Below are 17,500 nucleotides of genomic sequence, written 5' to 3'. Positions count from 1 at the left end.
TACTACCTCCCTGGCTACTACCTCCCTGGCTACTACCTCCCTGGCTTCTACCTCCCTGGCAACTACCTCCCTGGCAACTACCTGGCTGGCTTCTACCTCCCTGGCTTCTACCTCCCTGGCTTCTACCTCACTGGCTACTACCTCCCTGGCGTCTACCTCCCTGGCTACTACCTCCCTGGCTTCTACCTCCCTGGCTACTACCTCGCTGGTTTCTACCTCCCTGGCTACTACCTCCCTGACTTCTACCTCCCTGGCTACTACCTCCCTGACTTCTACCTCCCTGGCTACTACCTGGCTGGCTTCTACCTCCCTGGCTACTACCTGGCTGGCTTCTACCTCCCTGGCTACTACCTGGCTGGCTTCTACCTCCCTGGCTACTACCTCCCTGGCTACTACCTGGCTGGCTTCTGCCTCCCTGGGTGCTACCTGGCCAGCTTCTACCTTCCTGGCTACCACCTCCCTGCTACTACCTCCCTGGCTACTACCTCTCTGGCTAATACCTGGCTGACTTCTACCTCCCTGGCTAGTACCTCGCTGACTTTTACCTCCCTGGCTACTACCTGCCTGGCTGGCTTGTACCTCCCTGGCTACTACCTCGCTGGCTTCTACCTCCCTGGCTACTACCTCCCTGGCTTCTACCTCCCTGGCTACTACCTCCCTGGCTACTACCTCCCTGGCTACTACCTCCCTGGCTACTACCTCCCTGGCTTCCCCCTCCCTGGCTACTACCTCGCTGGCTTCTACCTCCCTTGCTTCTTCCTCCGTGGCTACTACCTCCCTGGCTACTAACTGGCTGGCTTCTACCTCCCTTGCTACTACCTCGCTGGCTTCTACCTCCCTTGCTACTACCTCGCTGGCTTCTACCTCCCTGGCTACTACCTCGCTGCCTTCTACCTCCCTGGCTACTACCTGGCTGGCTTCTACCTCCCTGGCTGGCTTCTACCTCCCTGGCTACTACCTCGCTGGCTTCTACCTCCCTGGCTATTACCTGGCTGGCTTCTACCTCGGTGTCAGAAGTTACTACAACAATGTTAATTGTCGGCCGCTACTAGTAGCTGCTAGCACACTTCTTGACAAGCTCGCACAAGAAACAGTTTTATGTCACACAATGAGGGAAGTGTTGCTGAGCAGCTGTTACTTGTAAGTTGTCTGCCAGGGAACTTGTCTAAGTTGTCTGCCAGGGAACTTGTCTAAGTTGTCTGCCAGGGAACTTGTCTAAGTTGTCTGCCAGGGAACTTGTCTAAGTTGTCTGCCAGGGAACTTGTCTAAGTTGTCTGCCAGGGAACTTGTCTAAGTTGTCTGCCAGGGAACTTGTCTAAGTTGTCTGCCAGGGAACTTGTCTAAGTTGTCTGCCAGGGAACTTGTCTAAGTTGTCTGCCAGGGAACTTGTCTAAGTTGTCTGCCAGGGAACTTGTCTAAGTTGTCTGCCAGGGAACTTGTCTAAGTTGTCTGCCAGGGAACTTGTCTAAGTTGTCTGCCAGGGAACTTGTCTAAGTTGTCTGCCAGGGAACTTGTCTAAGTTGTCTGCCAGGGAACTTGTAGCAGTGACTACAAAACTACATCAGAATATAATAGTAATGACTACAACAATACAACAGACCAAGACAGTAGTGACAACAACGGCCACAACAGTAGTGACAACAACATGCTACAACAGTAGTGACTACAACATACAACAGTAGTGTCTACAACAGACAACAGTAGTGACCACAACATACAACAATAGTGACTACAACAGACTACAACAGTAGTGGCCACAACAGACTAAAACAGTAGTGACTACAACAGACTAGATAGATTTAGATTTTGCCGCCGAAGTGGCTAGTTTATTGTGCACCCCATATCCATCCTGTGGACGGTAGCGCGAGAGCATATGGATACACAAAAGGCCTAGGAACTAGGCCCCAAAGGGTTAACAGGAATACATATGGATTTATATCTACATATCTATTTGGGGATTTTCTTTCTTTTTTTGGGTCACCCTGCCTCGGTGGGAGACGACCGACTTGTTGAAAAAAAAAAAAAAAAAATCTACAGTTCACTTATCTGTTACAAGCAAATTTAGGAAATTTGCTTAGTATATCTGGTATCTTATTTTCATTAATAAGATATCTTGACATGTCACATAGGTTATTATACTGTCTGTCTCTGTATTCCTCAGTAAGTGGACAATTAAGCACATAGTGTTCAAGAGAGTGACCATGTGCCTGATCACATAATTTACATTTAGTTTGATCATCATCTGTGTGTCTCCCAAACTGCCAGAAGTACTTGTAACCAAGCCTAAGTCTGGCCACTACAACATCGGTCAGTACTGTAACCAAGCCTCACATCAGTGCAAGTAAGTGCTCCATAAGTGTTCACATACTTATCTACGTTCATGTTATCATAGTGGGTTATAGATCTACTCAGGCTTCTAACTGCATTCCTATAACAATCATTTTCATTATTTACTTCTCTCCTAATATTATTCCTAATGCTAGACACAGTTATACCAAAGTTATATTCTACATTCTCCTTCTGGGTACATTCTTGGCTAACATATCAACTTTATCATGAAGGAGTAATCCAATGTGTGATGGGATCCATAGCAATTGTACATTAATTCCTTTGTCCCTAATTTTTGAGTATCTATACCTGACTACAACAGTAGTGACTACAACAGTAGTGACTACAACAGTAGTGACTACAACAGTAGTGACTACAACAGTAGTGACTACAACAGTAGTGACTACAACAGTATGGGCCACAATATTACCACTTTTCCAAACTCTCGTTTTCTTTACCTTCCTCAAGATATCGACGTCTTCCCAGTCACACCTCTCAAGGTCAAAGGTCAGGTCATGCACACGTGTGTGTGTGTGTGTGTGTGTGTGTGTGTGTGTGTGTGTGTGTGTGTGTGTGTGTGTGTGTGTGTGTGTGTGTGTGTGTGTGTGTGTGTGTGTGTGTGTGTGTGTGTGTGTATTAGAGAGAAAGAGAGAGCGCTACAGGAACATTAATCACATCTTCCCCTCTAGGTCGACTACAAGACCTACCTAATCATGCTCACTTGCAGACATTCTAAATCATCTCCTTCAATCAACACATAAATGATGTGCTCATCTTTCCTGCCAACTTATTTCAAGACAAGACAATAAGAAACAACTGTTATTGTTTGTTACTATACTGCCGACGAAACACGAAATATTGGTGACTAAACAAGTAACCGATATCAACGAACATAACAAGTAACACAGAGACAAAATTAACAAGAAATATGACAAATGCAATATTCCCAAGAAGATATCAAGTATTAAGTAAGACGAGAGAACAGGAGGATTGACTGGCACTGCTGGTCAGGAAATGTCTGGATGAGTTGTACAGTGGCAAGACCTGAACTATATAGTGTAACTACAATCACGAGTGGCAAACTCAGACTCAAGATACCAGTAGAAAGATAACATGGTTATGACAAATGTTATTGAGCAAGTGGGAAAGAGAACGTACAGTAGCAACAGAAAACTTATCATGGAATACTTCAAGCAAGATGCTGGTATGGCACCAGCACTAGCACCAGTGCTACTAGTACCAGTGCTACTAGAACCAGTGCTACTAGTACCAGTGCTACTAGAACCAGTATTACTAGCAACAGCAGCACCAGCACAGCGAGTTGTGGGGGGGGGGGGCAGCAAATATGGGGAAGGTAATGGCAAGAGAGACAGTAAGATGGTTTTATCTTCTTATAAGATGGCTCCTCGCATCTCTGCCTCACTACTTCCTTCTTAACATTGCTTCTACCTTCCCTCACTCTCACTATCTCCTTTTGCTCTTCGCCTACCTTCCCTCTTCCTCTGCTTCCCTTCCTCTAGCTCCTTTTCTTTTTCTCTCTTCCCCTATCCTCTTCCAATTTTTCACTCCTTCCCTTCCTTTCTCATTTTTTCTTTCCATTCCCTTTTTCTCCTGCCCTTCTGTGTTCTCTCTATTATTTTTTATTTACACAATAGTTTTATAAGGTCAGATTACGAGTTCATAACATTATTTACCTCAACTCACTGCAAAGATATTTTATTGTTATGACACATAAATAATGAACAGGATGAAGCTGTAGTCATCTGTGGAGCAGTGATTTTATCTGGTCAACTGACTTTATTTTATTGATGTTGTTATGCTGTGAGAACATGTTCCAAACTCGAGTCATTCTAGGAATGAATGATCTCTGACGAAGTGATGTTCTTGAGAATGATAAAGCCAGAGTGTAGTTATTGTTCACTGTCCGTCTTGTTGTATAGACGCTCTTTTCTCGCTGACCATGGAGTGGTGCCAAATGTGGTATTTTAACACTGGCTTTGTACATAACACTAAGGCCACCCACATCCCTCCGGCGCAGAAGACTTTGCTAAAATAACAGATCTGTTAAGGCCAGGTCCAGACGAGAAATTAATCGTCTTGCTCTGTTTTCTATTCTGTCAAGAAGTCGTAGGTGAGACGGAGGAGTAGTAGTTTAAGAACGTGGAGTATACTCAAGGTGTGAGCGCACTTGTGCCTCGTACAATCTCGCAGCCTCTATTGTCGAGCAGATCCCAGATACGTCTAAGTGCTGCCTTGTTTTCGAGATTTACTACGTGGTTTTTCATAGTCAGTTTGGAATTAAATTTCATCACAAGGATATCAGCCTTATCTTCGAGTTCCAGCATTCTCCCATTCATTCTTACCATTGCTCCAGCATTACCATCGTGGTGCCCAGAGACTCCCCCCTCTCCCTCTCCCTCCCCCCTCTCTCTCTCTTTCCCTCAAGAAACACCACTAAACTCCACCGCTGGTAACATGCACTGAGGCCCAATACATTTCAAGTTAATTTACATATAAATGAAAGCAGTCTATGTTGAGTGCAGCAAACCACCACAAAAACTGCTTCACCAAAACTAGAAGCAGCGACCAGTCGTGGAAGCAGCTGTGTTCAATACACAAGTAAACTATCTTGACAGCTGAGACATGAAACTATACAGTTTTGTGAGTAAGAGGCGTAATCTTTATAAACCAGTACAGTATGTTCTCTCCCTCTTTATAACTAGTATATTCTCTTTCTCCTCGCCTTCCGCTCTTACCCCCTTTATTGCCCATCTCACTCCACTCTTAACTTCATCTTTTCTCTCACATCCTCTTCCCTCGGTAACGACCGTGACCAAGGTATACACACCAGTGAGTTATCTGTCAATTAATCTAACCTTCTATAACCTGTGAACAACGCTCTAAAAGATCAACCACTACTTTATGCACAAGACAATACTACACACGTTAACCCGTACACACAAACCAAACACTGAATACCAACTACAAGCATAACTCTGCTCCAGTAACTGCAAATTGTTAATCCCAAAGAAGTAATCACTAACCTTCTGTAATCTTGCATCTGACCACAACTTTCCCTTCTACTCACACCAAGAAAACCCTGCAACCCCACCTACTTCCATCTCACATTGGAAACTATGTAAAGTTTATTATTCCTCCACCTTAACCTCATCAGAATTCTAGGAGCTACATGCCGGTAAACCTCACACCCAAAACTTGTCTCAAAATCCTATGCATATATAAACATATGAGCAAGAAAGCAAATAAACTCAAAGAAAAGTAAAGCACAATCCAAACACAGTCACCTTCATATAAACTAAAACAATAACAATAATGATAATGATGCGATATACACAAGATGACATACTGAGAAGCAGTAATACTAGCAGAGAGAGAGAGAGAGAGAGAGAGAGAGAGAGAGAGAGAGAGAGAGAGAGAGAGAGAGAGAGAGAGAGAGAGAGAGAGAGAGAGAGAGAGAGAGCGAGAGAGAGATTGGGAGAGCCTCAGAGGCCTAACACTTATATCAGAGAATAAGAGTTGCAAGGATCAAACTGTGCAGTTTACAGCCTACCAGGTGAGTTGAGTCAATTGTCAAAGCAAGAGAGAACACATTAATAACGACAACATCACAGCCAGTAGCTGCGCTCCCTTAATATTGCTTACAGATAAAATGCTTGACATATGCATATATGTGAGCTTTGCCACATGCAGGAAGATCTAACATGTTAGACATTATGTAACAATGTAACTTGGGAAGGTAAAAGACTCGGGGTACTTAACCTTGAGCACCCTGAAAGAGAGGAGGGGAAGTAAGATATGATCATCAGGCATAACATCGTAAGACATGTTAAGGCAACACAAAGATGAGGTAGCAGCTTACGACGACGTTACGGTTCAACTTGGACCATTTACAAAGTCACAGTGACTTCGTAAATGGTACAAGTCGAACTGAAACGTCGTCGTAAGCTCCTCTCTATGTGCGGGTTATCTGTGTATTGTTCCAGTCAGGGTATTGTGACTTTTTGTTCTGTATAACGACAAGGTGTTTGAGACAAAAGAAGCAGAGACAGGGGCACACAGGTAGAAACTCAAGAACCACAAGTCTTAGGGATGTCATCCAGTATTTGTTTAGTCTTAGGTTGACATAGAAATATAGCAAGGTAGATGAGGAAGTGTTCAAGTACAACTTACCTCACATCTTCAAGGTACGACAGCACAGGAGGCCACAATATGTTACATATTAATGGGAGTAATTTTGTTTGTTCCATCATGGTGAGGGAGACTGGGGGAGACTGGGGGAGACTGGGGGAGACTGGGGGAGACTGGGGGAAACTGGGGGAGACTGGGGGAGACTGGGGGAGACTGGGGAAGACTGGGGGAGACTGGGGAAGACTGGGGGAGACTGGGGGAGACTGGGGGAGACTGGGGGAGACTGGGGGAGACTGGGGGAGACTGGGGGAGACTGGGGGAGACTAGGGGAGACTGGGGGAGACTGGGGGAGACTAGGGGAGACTGGGGGAGACTGGGGAAGACTGGGGGAGACTGGGGGAGACTGGGGGAGACTGGGGGAGACTGGGGGAGACTGGGGGAGACTGGGGGAAACTGGGGGAGACTGGGGGAGACTGGGGGACACTGGGGGAGACTGGGGGACACTGGGGGACACTGGGGGACACTGGGGGAGACTGGGGGAGACATTACGAGTGTTTCCTGAGGAGACGAGGAAGAATAGGACTATAAATTATAATGTTACTTTTACAGGCTCACCTAAACGACAAGATTTATTATATAATTAATCCAGGACTCATACCTTGTTACGAGTAGTGGAGGGTGGACTTAACTGAGGGAGGGTGGACTTAACTGAGGGAGGGTGGACTTAACTGAGGGAGGGTGAACTTAACTGAGGGAGGGTGGACTTTACTGAGGGAGGGTGGACTTAACTGAGGGAGGGTGGACTTTACTGAGGGAGGGTGGACTTTACTGAGGGAGGGTGGACTTAACTGAGGGAGGGTGGACTTAACTGAGGGAGGGTGGACTTTACTGAGGGAAGGTGGACTTTACTGAGGGAGGGTGGACTTTACTGAGGGAGGGTGGACTTAACTGAGGGAGGGTGGACTTTACTGAGGGAGGGTGGACTTTACTGAGGGAGGGTGGACTTAACTGAGGGAGGGTGGACTTAACTGAGGGAGGGTGGACTTTACTGAGGGAGGGTGGACTTAACTGAGGGAGGGTGGACTTAACTGAGGGAGGGTGGACTTAACTGAGGGAGGGTGGACTTAACTGAGGGAGGGTGGACTTAACTGAGGGAGGGTGGACTTAACTGAGGGAGGGTGGACTTTACTGAGGGAGGGTGGACTTAACTGAGGGAGGGTGGACTTAACTGAGGGAGGGTGGACTTAACTGAGGGAGGGTGGACTTAACTGAGGGAGGGTGGACTTAACTGAGGGAGGGTGGACTTTACTGAGGGAGGGTGGACTTAACTGAGGGAGGGTGGACTTTACTGAGGGAGGGTGGACTTAACTGAGGGAGGGTGGACTTAACTGAGGGAGGGTGGACTTAACTGAGGGAGGGTGGACTTAACTGAGGGAGGGTGGACTTAACTGAGGGAGGGTGGACTTAACTGAGGGAGGGTGGACTTACTGAGGGAGGGTGGACTTAACTGAGGGAGGGTGGACTTTACTGAGGGAGGGTGGACTTAACTGAGGGAGGGTGGACTTAACTGAGGGAGGGTGGACTTAACTGAGGGAGGGTGGACTTAACTGAGGGAGGGTGGACTTAACTGAGGGAGGGTGGACTTTACTGAGGGAGGGTGGACTTTACTGAGGGAGGGTGGACTTTACTGAGGGAGGGTGGACTTAACTGAGGGAGGGTGGACTTAACTGAGGGAGGGTGGACTTTACTGAGGGAGGGTGGACTTAACTGAGGGAGGGTGGACTTTACTGAGGGAGGGTGGACTTAACTGAGGGAGGGTGGACTTTACTGAGGGAGGGTGGACTTTACTGAGGGAGGGTGGACTTAACTGAGGGAGGGTGGACTTAACTGAGGGAGGGTGGACTTAACTGAGGGAGGGTGGACTTTACTGAGGGAGGGTGGACTTTACTGAGGGAGGGTGGACTTTACTGAGGGAGGGTGGACTTAACTGAGGGAGGGTGGACTTTACTGAGGGAGGGTGGACTTAACTGAGGGAGGGTGGACTTAACTGAGGGAGGGTGGACTTAACTGAGGGAGGGTGGACTTTACTGAGGGAGGGTGGACTTTACTGAGGGAGGGTGGACTTAACTGAGGGAGGGTGGACTTTACTGAGGGAGGGTGGACTTTACTGAGGGAGGGTGGACTTTACTGAGGGAGGGTGGACTTAACTGAGGGAGGGTGCACTTTCCTGCGGGAGGGTGGACTTCACTGCGGGAGGGTGGACTTAACTGAGGGAGGGTGGACTTTACTGAGGGAGGGTGGACTTAACTGAGGGAGGGTGGACTTAACTGAGGGAGGGTGGACTTAACTGAGGGAGGGTGGACTTTACTGAGGGAGGGTGGACTTTACTGAGGGAGGGTGGACTTTACTGAGGGAGGGTGGACTTAACTGAGGGAGGGTGGACTTAACTGAGGGAGGGTGGACTTTACTGAGGGAGGGTGGACTTTACTGAGGGAGGGTGGACTTTACTGAGGGAGGGTGGACTTTACTGAGGGAGGGTGGACTTAACTGAGGGAGGGTGGACTTTCCTGAGGGAGGGTGGACTTAACTGAGGGAGGGTGGACTTTACTGAGGGAGGGTGGACTTTACTGAGGGAGGGTGGACTTTACTGAGGGAGGGTGGACTTTACTGAGGGATGGTGGACTTAACTGAGGGAGGGTGGACTTTACTGAGGGAGGGTGGACTTAACTGAGGGAGGGTGGACTTAACTGAGGGAGGGTGGACTTAACTGAGGGAGGGTGGACTTTACTGAGGGAGGGTGGACTTTACTGAGGGAGGGTGGACTTTACTGAGGGAGGGTGGACTTAACTGAGGGAGGGTGGACTTAACTGAGGGAGGGTGGACTTTACTGAGGGAGGGTGGACTTTACTGAGGGAGGGTGGACTTTACTGAGGGACGGTGGACTTTACTGAGGGAGGGTGGACTTAACTGAGGGAGGGTGGACTTTACTGAGGGAGGGTGGACTTTACTGAGGGAGGGTGGACTTAACTGAGGGAGGGTGGACTTTACTGAGGGAGGGTGGACTTAACTGAGGGAGGGTGGACTTTACTGAGGGAGGGTGGACTTTACTGAGGGAGGGTGGACTTAACTGAGGGAGGGTGGACTTTACTGAGGGAGGGTGGACTTAACTGAGGGAGGGTGGACTTAACTGAGGGAGGGTGGACTTAACTGAGGGAGGGTGGACTTTACTGAGGGAGGGTGGACTTTACTGAGGGAGGGTGGACTTAACTGAGGGAGGGTGGACTTTACTGAGGGAGGGTGGACTTTACTGAGGGAGGGTGGACTTTACTGAGGGAGGGTGGACTTAACTGAGGGAGGGTGGACTTTACTGAGGGAGGGTGGACTTAACTGAGGGAGGGTGGACTTAACTGAGGGAGGGTGGACTTTACTGAGGGAGGGTGGACTTAACTGAGGGAGGGTGGACTTTACTGAGAGAGGGTGGACTTTACTGAGGGAGGGTGGACTTAACTGAGGGAGGGTGGACTTAACTGAGGGAGGGTGGACTTTACTGAGGGAGGGTGGACTTAACTGAGGGAGGGTGGACTTAACTGACGGAGGGTGGACGTAACTGACGGAGGGTGGACTTAACTGAGGGAGGGTGGACTTTACTGAGGGAGGGTGGACTTTACTGAGGGAGGGTGGACTTAACTGAGGGAGGGAGGACTTAACTGAGGGAGGGTGGACTTTACTGAGGGAGGGTGGACTTAACTGAGGGAGGGTGGACTTAACTGAGGGAGGGTGGACTTAACTGAGGGAGGGTGGACTTTACTGATGGAGGGTGGACTTAACTGAGGGAGGGTGGACTTAACTGAGGGAGGGTGGACTTTACTGAGGGAGGGTGGACTTAACTGAGGGAGGGTGGACTTAACTGAGGGAGGGTGGACTTTACTGAGGGAGGGTGGACTTTACTGAGGGAGGGTGGACTTTACTGAGGGAGGGTGGACTTTACTGAGGGAGGGTGGACTTAACTGAGGGAGGGTGGACTTAACTGAGGGAGGGTGGACTTAACTGAGGGAGGGTGGACTTAACTGAGGGAGGGTGGACTTAACTGAGGGAGGGTGGACTTAACTGAGGGAGGGTGGACTTAACTGAGGGAGGGTGGACTTAACTGAGGGAGGGTGGACTTTACTGAGGGAGGGTGGACTTAACTGAGGGAGGGTGGACTTAACTGAGGGAGGGTGGACTTTACTGAGGGAGGGTGTTGTTACTAGTGGTACAAGTGTAGTGTTGTTACTAGTGGTACAAGTGTAGTGTTGTTACTAGTGGTACAAGTGTAGTGCTGTTACTAGTGGTACAAGTGTGTGTTGTTACTAGTGGTACAAGTGTAGTGCTGTTACTAGTGGTACAAGTGTGTGTTGTTACTAGTGGTACAAGTGTAGTGCTGTTACTAGTGATACAAGTGTAGTGTTGTTACTAGTGGTACAAGTGCAATGTTGTTACTAGTGGTACAAGTGTATTGTTACTAGTGGTACAAGTGTAGTGTTGTTACTAGTGGTACAAGTGTAGTGTTGTTACTAGTGGTACAAGTGTAGTGTTGTTACTAGTGGTACAAGTGTAGTGTTGTTACTAGTGGTACAAGTGTAGTGTTGTTACTAGTGGTACAAGTGTAGTGTTGTTACTAGTGGTACAAGTGTAGTGTTGTTACTAGTGGTACAAGTGTAGTGTTGTTACTAGTGGTACAAGTGTAGTGTTGTTACTAGTGGTACACGTGTAGTGTTGTTACTAGTGGTACAAGTGTAGTGTTGTTACTAGTGGTACAAGTGTAGTGTTGTTACTAGTGGTACAAGTGTAGTGTTGTTACTAGTGGTACAAGTGTAGTGTTGTTACTAGTGGTACAAGTGTAGTGTTGTTACTAGTGGTACAAGTGTAGTGTTGTTACTAGTGGTACAAGTGTAGTGTTGTTACTAGTGGTACAAGTGTAGTGTTGTTACTAGTGGTACAAGTGTATTGTTACTAGTGGTACAAGTGTAGTGTTGTTACTAGTTATACAAGTGTATTGTTACTAGTGGTACAAGTGTATTGTTACTAGTGGTACAAGTGTAGTGTTGTTACTAGTGGTACAAGTGTAGTGTTGTTACTAGTGGTACAAGTGTATTGTTGTTACTAGTGGTACAAGTGTAGTGTTGTTACTAGTGGTACAAGTGTAGTGTTGTTACTAGTGGTACAAGTGTAGTGTTGTTACTAGTGGTACAAGTGTAGTGTTGTTACTAGTGGTACAAGTGTAGTGTTGTTACTAGTGGTACAAGTGTAGTGTTGTTACTAGTGGTACAAGTGTAGTGTTGTTACTAGTGGTACAAGTGTAGTGTTGTTACTAGTGGTACAAGTGTAGTGTTACTAGTGGTACAAGTGTAGTGTTGTTACTAGTGGTACAAGTGTATTGTTACTAGTGGTACAAGTGTAGTGCTGCTACTAGTGGTACAAGTGTAGTGTTACTAGTGGTACAAGTGTAGTGTTGTTACTAGTGGTACAAGTGTAGTGTTACTAGTGGTACAAGTGCAGTGTTGTTACTAGTTGTACAACTGTAGTGTTGTTACTAGTGGTACAAGTGTAGTGTTGTTACTAGTGGTACAAGTGTAGTGTTGTTACTAGTGGTACAAGTGTAGTGTTGTTACTAGTGGTACAAATGTAGTGTTGTTACTAGTGGTACAAGTGTAGTGTTGTTACTAGTGGTACAAGTGTAGTGTTGTTACTAGTGGTACAAGTGTAGTGTTGTTACTAGTGGTACAAGTGTAGTGTTGTTACTAGTGGTACAAGTGTAGTGTTACTAGTGGTACAAGTGTAGTGTTGTTACTAGTTATACAAGTGTAGTGTTGTTACTAGTGGTACAAGTGTAGTGTTGTTACTACTGGTACAAGTGTATTGTTACTAGTGGTACAAGTGTAGTGTTGTTACTAATGGTACAAGTGTAGTGTTGTTACTAGTTATACAAGTGTAGTGTTGTTACTAGTGGTACAAGTGTAGTGTTGTTACTAGTGGTACAAGTGTAGTGTTGTTACTAGTGGTACAAGTGTAGTGTTGTTACTAGTGGTACAAGTGTAGTGTTGTTACTAGTGGTACAAGTGTAGTGTTGTTACTAGTTATACAAGTGTAGTGTTGTTACTAGTGGTACAAGTGTTGTGTTGTTACTAGTGGTACAAGTGTGTTACTAGTGGTACAAGTGTAGTGTTGCTACTAGTGGTACAAGTGTAGTGTTGTTACTAGTGGTACAAGTGTAGTGTTGTTACTAGTGGTACAAGTGTAGTGTTGTTACTAGTGGTACAAGTGTAGTGTTGTTACTAGTGGTACAAGTGTAGTGTTGTTACTAGTGGTACAAGTGTAGTGTTGTTACTAGTGGAACAAGTGTAGTGTTGTTACTAGTGGTACAAGTGCAGTGTTGTTACTAGTGGTACAAGTGTAGTGTTGTTACTAGTGGTACAAGTGTAGTGCTGTTACTAGTGGTACAAGTGTAGTGTTGTTACTAGTGGTACAAGTGTAGTGTTGTTACTAGTGGTACAAGTGTAGTGTTGTTACTAGTGGTACAAGTGTAGTGTTGTTACTAGTGGTACAAGTGTAGTGTTGTTACTAGTGGTACAAGTGTATTGTTACTAGTGGTACAAGTGTAGTGTTGTTACTAGTGGTACAAGTGTAGTGTTGTTACTAGTGGTACAAGTGTAGTGTTGTTACTAGTGGTACAAGTGTAGTGTTGTTACTAGTGGTACAAGTGTAGTGTTGTTACTAGTTATACAAGTGTAGTGTTGTTACTAGTGGTACAAGTGTAGTGTTGTTACTAGTGGTACAAGTGTAGTGTTGTTAGTAGTGGTACAAGTGTAGTGTTGTTACTAGTGGTACAAGTGTAGTGTTGTTACTAGTGGTACAAGTGTAGTGTTGTTACTAGTTATACAAGTGTAGTGTTGTTACTAGTGGTACAAGTGTAGTGTTGTTACTAGTGGTACAAGTGTAGTGTTGTTACTAGTTATACAAGTGTAGTGTTGTTACTAGTGGTACAAGTGTAGTGTTGTTACTAGTGGTACAAGTGTAGTGTTGTTACTAGTGGTACAAGTGTAGTGCTGTTACTAGTGGTACAAGTGTAGTGTTGTTACTAGTGGTACAAGTGTAGTGTTGTTACTAGTTATACAAGTGTAGTGTTGTTACTGTTGCGACCAGTGGTCACACCAGCGTATTTGATCATCACATAAAAGGGATATAATGTTTATCTCTTGTCTACCTCCCTCTTATGGTCCCTACTCTACCTGCTAATTATTAGACGTCTCCTGTAGAGTGTGAGTGTAAGTGTGTGTGTGAGTGTGTGTGTGTGTGTGTGTGTGTGTGTGTGTGTGTGTGTGTGTGTGTGTGTGTGTGTGTGTGTGTGTGTGTGTGTGTGAGGGAAGTATACTATAGAATGTTTGAGGCAGAGTGAGTGTATCTGAGGTATGGTGAGTAAGTTAGAGTGTTAATGAGGCCAAGACTATCCTAGTTGTTACTCAGGATTTTTGTAGCAGGCAGAGAGGAGTCTCTGGTCAATATCCGAGTTGAATAATGACCTTGTCTCAGTGTTCCTTACTCATCTACAATGTGTGAAAACAACTGTACTATTAATATACCCAATATAACACTAGTAATATACCCAAGTTATAATATACTTGCACTGTATGTGCCGGATCAGCAAGTTGTATTGGCTATGTAGGCCTGCGGGCCGCTAGCATTAACAGCCTGGTTGACCAGGTGGTGAGCTGGGCAGCCTGGTCTGAGACCAGGCTGCCAAGGTAGAAGAACCCTTGAAATCAGTGGCAAATAAAGCAGAGGGAGGTAAAACCTTCCCTTTCCTGCCTCTCACCCCTCCTTCATCTCCTTTCTCTTATTCTATCTTCATGTCATTATTCTTCTCCTTCTTTCCTTCCACTCCTCGTGCCTCTCACCTCCTCTCCTTTCCTCCAGCCTCCTTAACCACACACATTAAAGTGCCCTTATTTAAGAGGCAAAAATATGTGAGCGAGTTCACTTAATTCCAGGCGGCTGCTGCCTCACTGTGATCACTTATGCTGCCTCACTGTGATCACTTATGCTGCCTCACTGTGATCACTTATGCTGCCTCACTGTGATCACTTATGCTGCCTCACTGTGATCACTTATGCTGCCTCACTGTGATCACTTATGCTGCCTCACTGTGATCACTTATGCTGCCTCACTGTGATCACTTATGCTGCCTCACTGTGATCACTTATGCTGCCTCACTGTGATCACTTATGCTGCCTCACTGTGATCACTTATGCTGCCTCACTGTGATCACTTATGCTGCCTCACTGTGATCACTTATGCTGCCTCACTGTGATCACTTATGCTGCCTCACTGTGATCACTTATGCTGCCTCACTGTGATCACTTATGCTGCCTCACTGTGATCACTTATGCTGCCTCACTGTGATCACTTATGCTGCCTCACTGTGATCACTTATGCTGCCTCACTGTGATCACTTATGCTGCCTCACTGTGATCACTTATGCTGCCTCACTGTGATCACTTATGCTGCCTCACTGTGATCACTTATGCTGCCTCACTGTGATCACTTATGCTGCCTCACTGTGATCACTTATGCTGCCTCCATACTACTGAAGTCTGACAATTAATGAAGTCACTCAAGGAAGACACACGCACACCCTGCTCACTCACTCACTCACACCCTGCTCACTTACACACACCCTGCTCACTCACTCACTCACACCCTGCTCACTTACACACACCCTGCTCGCTCACTCACTCACACCCTGCTCACTTACACACACCCTGCTCGCTCACTCACTCACACCCTGCTCACTTACACACACCCTGCTCGCTCACTCACTCACACCCTGCTCACTTACACACGTTTTTTAAATGATTTCACAAGTGTTTATAAGACATAATGAAGCAGGCAATCATTCACAGGATACAGTCACTGACTCAACACTAGTACTCACCTGATTGACTTCGTTAAACTGAACCACCTGATATGAATGATTGACTTCGTTAAACTGCAGACTCAACACTAGTACTCACCTGATTGACTTCGTTAAACTGAACCACCTGATATGACTCAACACTCACAGGATACAGTCACTGACTCAACACTAGTACTCACCTGATTGACTTCGTTAAACTGAACCACCTGATACAGTCACTGACTCAACACTAGTACTCACCTGATTGGCTTTGTTAAACTGAACCACCTGATACAGTCACTGACTCAACACTAGTACTCACCTGATTGACTTTGTTAAACTGAACCACCTGATACAGTCACTGACTCAACACTAGTACTCACCTGATTGACTTGGTTAAACTGAACCACCTGATACAGTCAGTGACTCAACACTAGTACTCACCTGATTGGCTTTGTTAAACTGCTTCTTGAGTCCGGCGAACGCCATGTGGGAGGTGATGGTGGTGGTGGTGGTGGTGTTGTATGCCGCGAGGCCACAAACACCGCTAATATAAACTGTTTAAATGTAGTCCCAGGCACTCCTGGGCTCTCCTTCCTAGCAGCAGCAGCAGCAGCACCTAGTCTTCCCTTGCGTCACCTTCCTCTGTGACGCCTCCGGGTCCAGAGCGTCAAGCGTGTTGCGTTACACTGCCTCAGAGATGCTCGGGGGACAGCTCTCCACAACAGCTGTAAAAACAATTATTTGTATTATTGGCAAGGTAACTAATAACCACTTGTACTAATATAAAAGTCTTCAGAAAAGTATAGCGCCCAATAAATAATAATGGGTAAACAAATCTTTACCAACTACTGTTACAATAACAATAGATATTGCTACTACTTGTGATAAAGTAACCCATGGATGAGTGGTTCTAAACTGATGGATGAGTGGTTCTAAACTGATGGATGAGTGGTTCTAAACTGATGGATGAGTGGTTCTAAACTGATGGATGAGTGGTTCTAAACTGATGGATGAGTGGTTCTAAACTGATGGATGAGTGGTTCTAAACTGATGGATGAGTGGTTCTAAACTGATGGATGAGTGGTTCTAAACTGATGGATGAGTGGTTCTAAACTGATGGATGAGTGGTTCTAAACTGATGGATGAGTGGTTCTAAACTGATGGATGAGTGGTTCTAAACTGATGGATGAGTGGTTCTAAACTGATGGATGAGTGGTTCTAAACTGATGGATGAGTGGTTCTAAACTGATGGATGAGTGGTTCTAAACTGATGGATGAGTGGTTCTAAACTGATGGATGAGTGGTTCTAAACTGATGGATGAGTGGTTCTAAACTGATGGATGAGTGGTTCTAAACTGATGGATGAGTGGTTCTAAACTGATGGATGAGTGGTTCTAAACTGATGGATGAGTGGTTCTAAACTGATGGATGAGTGGTTCTAAACTGATGGATGAGTGGTTCTAAACTGATGGATGAGTGGTTCTAAACTGATGGATGAGTGGTTCTAAACTGATGGATGAGTGGTTCTAAACTGATGGATGAGCGGTTCTAAACTGATGGATGAGTGGTTCTAAACTGATGGATGAGTGATTCTCAGCGACTTGAGGGAAGGAAAGGATACTTCACCCACGCTCCACTTTTACTCCCACGCAGGGGGTAGACACGGCGTGCGTGCGTACTCACTTATTTGTGGTTGCAAGGGTCGATTCATAGCTCCTGGTCCCGCCTCTTCACTGGTCGCCACTAGGTCCTCTCTCTCCCTGCTCCATGAACTATATCATACTTCTTCTTAAAGCTATGTATGGATCCTGCCTCCACTACATCACTCTCCAGATTGTTCCACTTCCTGACAACTTTATGGCTAAAGACATACTTCCCAACATCCCCGTAGCTCATCTGACTTTTCAACTTCCAGTTGTGTCCCCTTGTTGCTGTGTCGCATCTCTGAAACATTCTGTCCCCATCCACCCTGTCAATTCCTCTCAGTATTTTATATGTTGTTATCATGTCCTCCCTATTCCTTCTGTCTTCCTGTGTTGTCAGGTTGAGTTCCCTTAACTTCTCTTCGTAGGACAAACCCCTCAGTTC

General features: G+C 46.0%; 1 protein-coding gene across 12 annotated transcripts in view; it reads right to left on the bottom strand.

The window, feature by feature from the left end:
- EndoA (SH3 domain containing GRB2 like, endophilin-A) overlaps positions 1-17,500 on the bottom strand; it is a 388,245-nt gene that overhangs the window by 160,067 nt on the left and 210,678 nt on the right. For 11 of the 12 annotated variants that reach the window (XM_070084141.1, XM_070084140.1, XM_070084150.1 and 8 more), the window contains exon 2: positions 15,854-16,137. In XM_070084141.1, the coding sequence (XP_069940242.1) occupies positions 15,854-15,898 (45 nt within the window). In that variant the 5' untranslated portion in view covers positions 15,899-16,137. Of the gene's footprint in view, positions 1-15,670; positions 15,686-15,853; positions 16,138-17,500 lie in introns of those variants that run through there. The other variant, XM_070084145.1, reaches the window with a different exon arrangement.

This window comes from Cherax quadricarinatus, chromosome 11, assembly GCF_038502225.1.
Source record: "Cherax quadricarinatus isolate ZL_2023a chromosome 11, ASM3850222v1, whole genome shotgun sequence".
Lineage (NCBI taxonomy): Eukaryota > Metazoa > Arthropoda > Malacostraca > Decapoda > Parastacidae > Cherax > Cherax quadricarinatus.
This window is presented reverse-complemented; position numbering and strand designations above follow the sequence as displayed.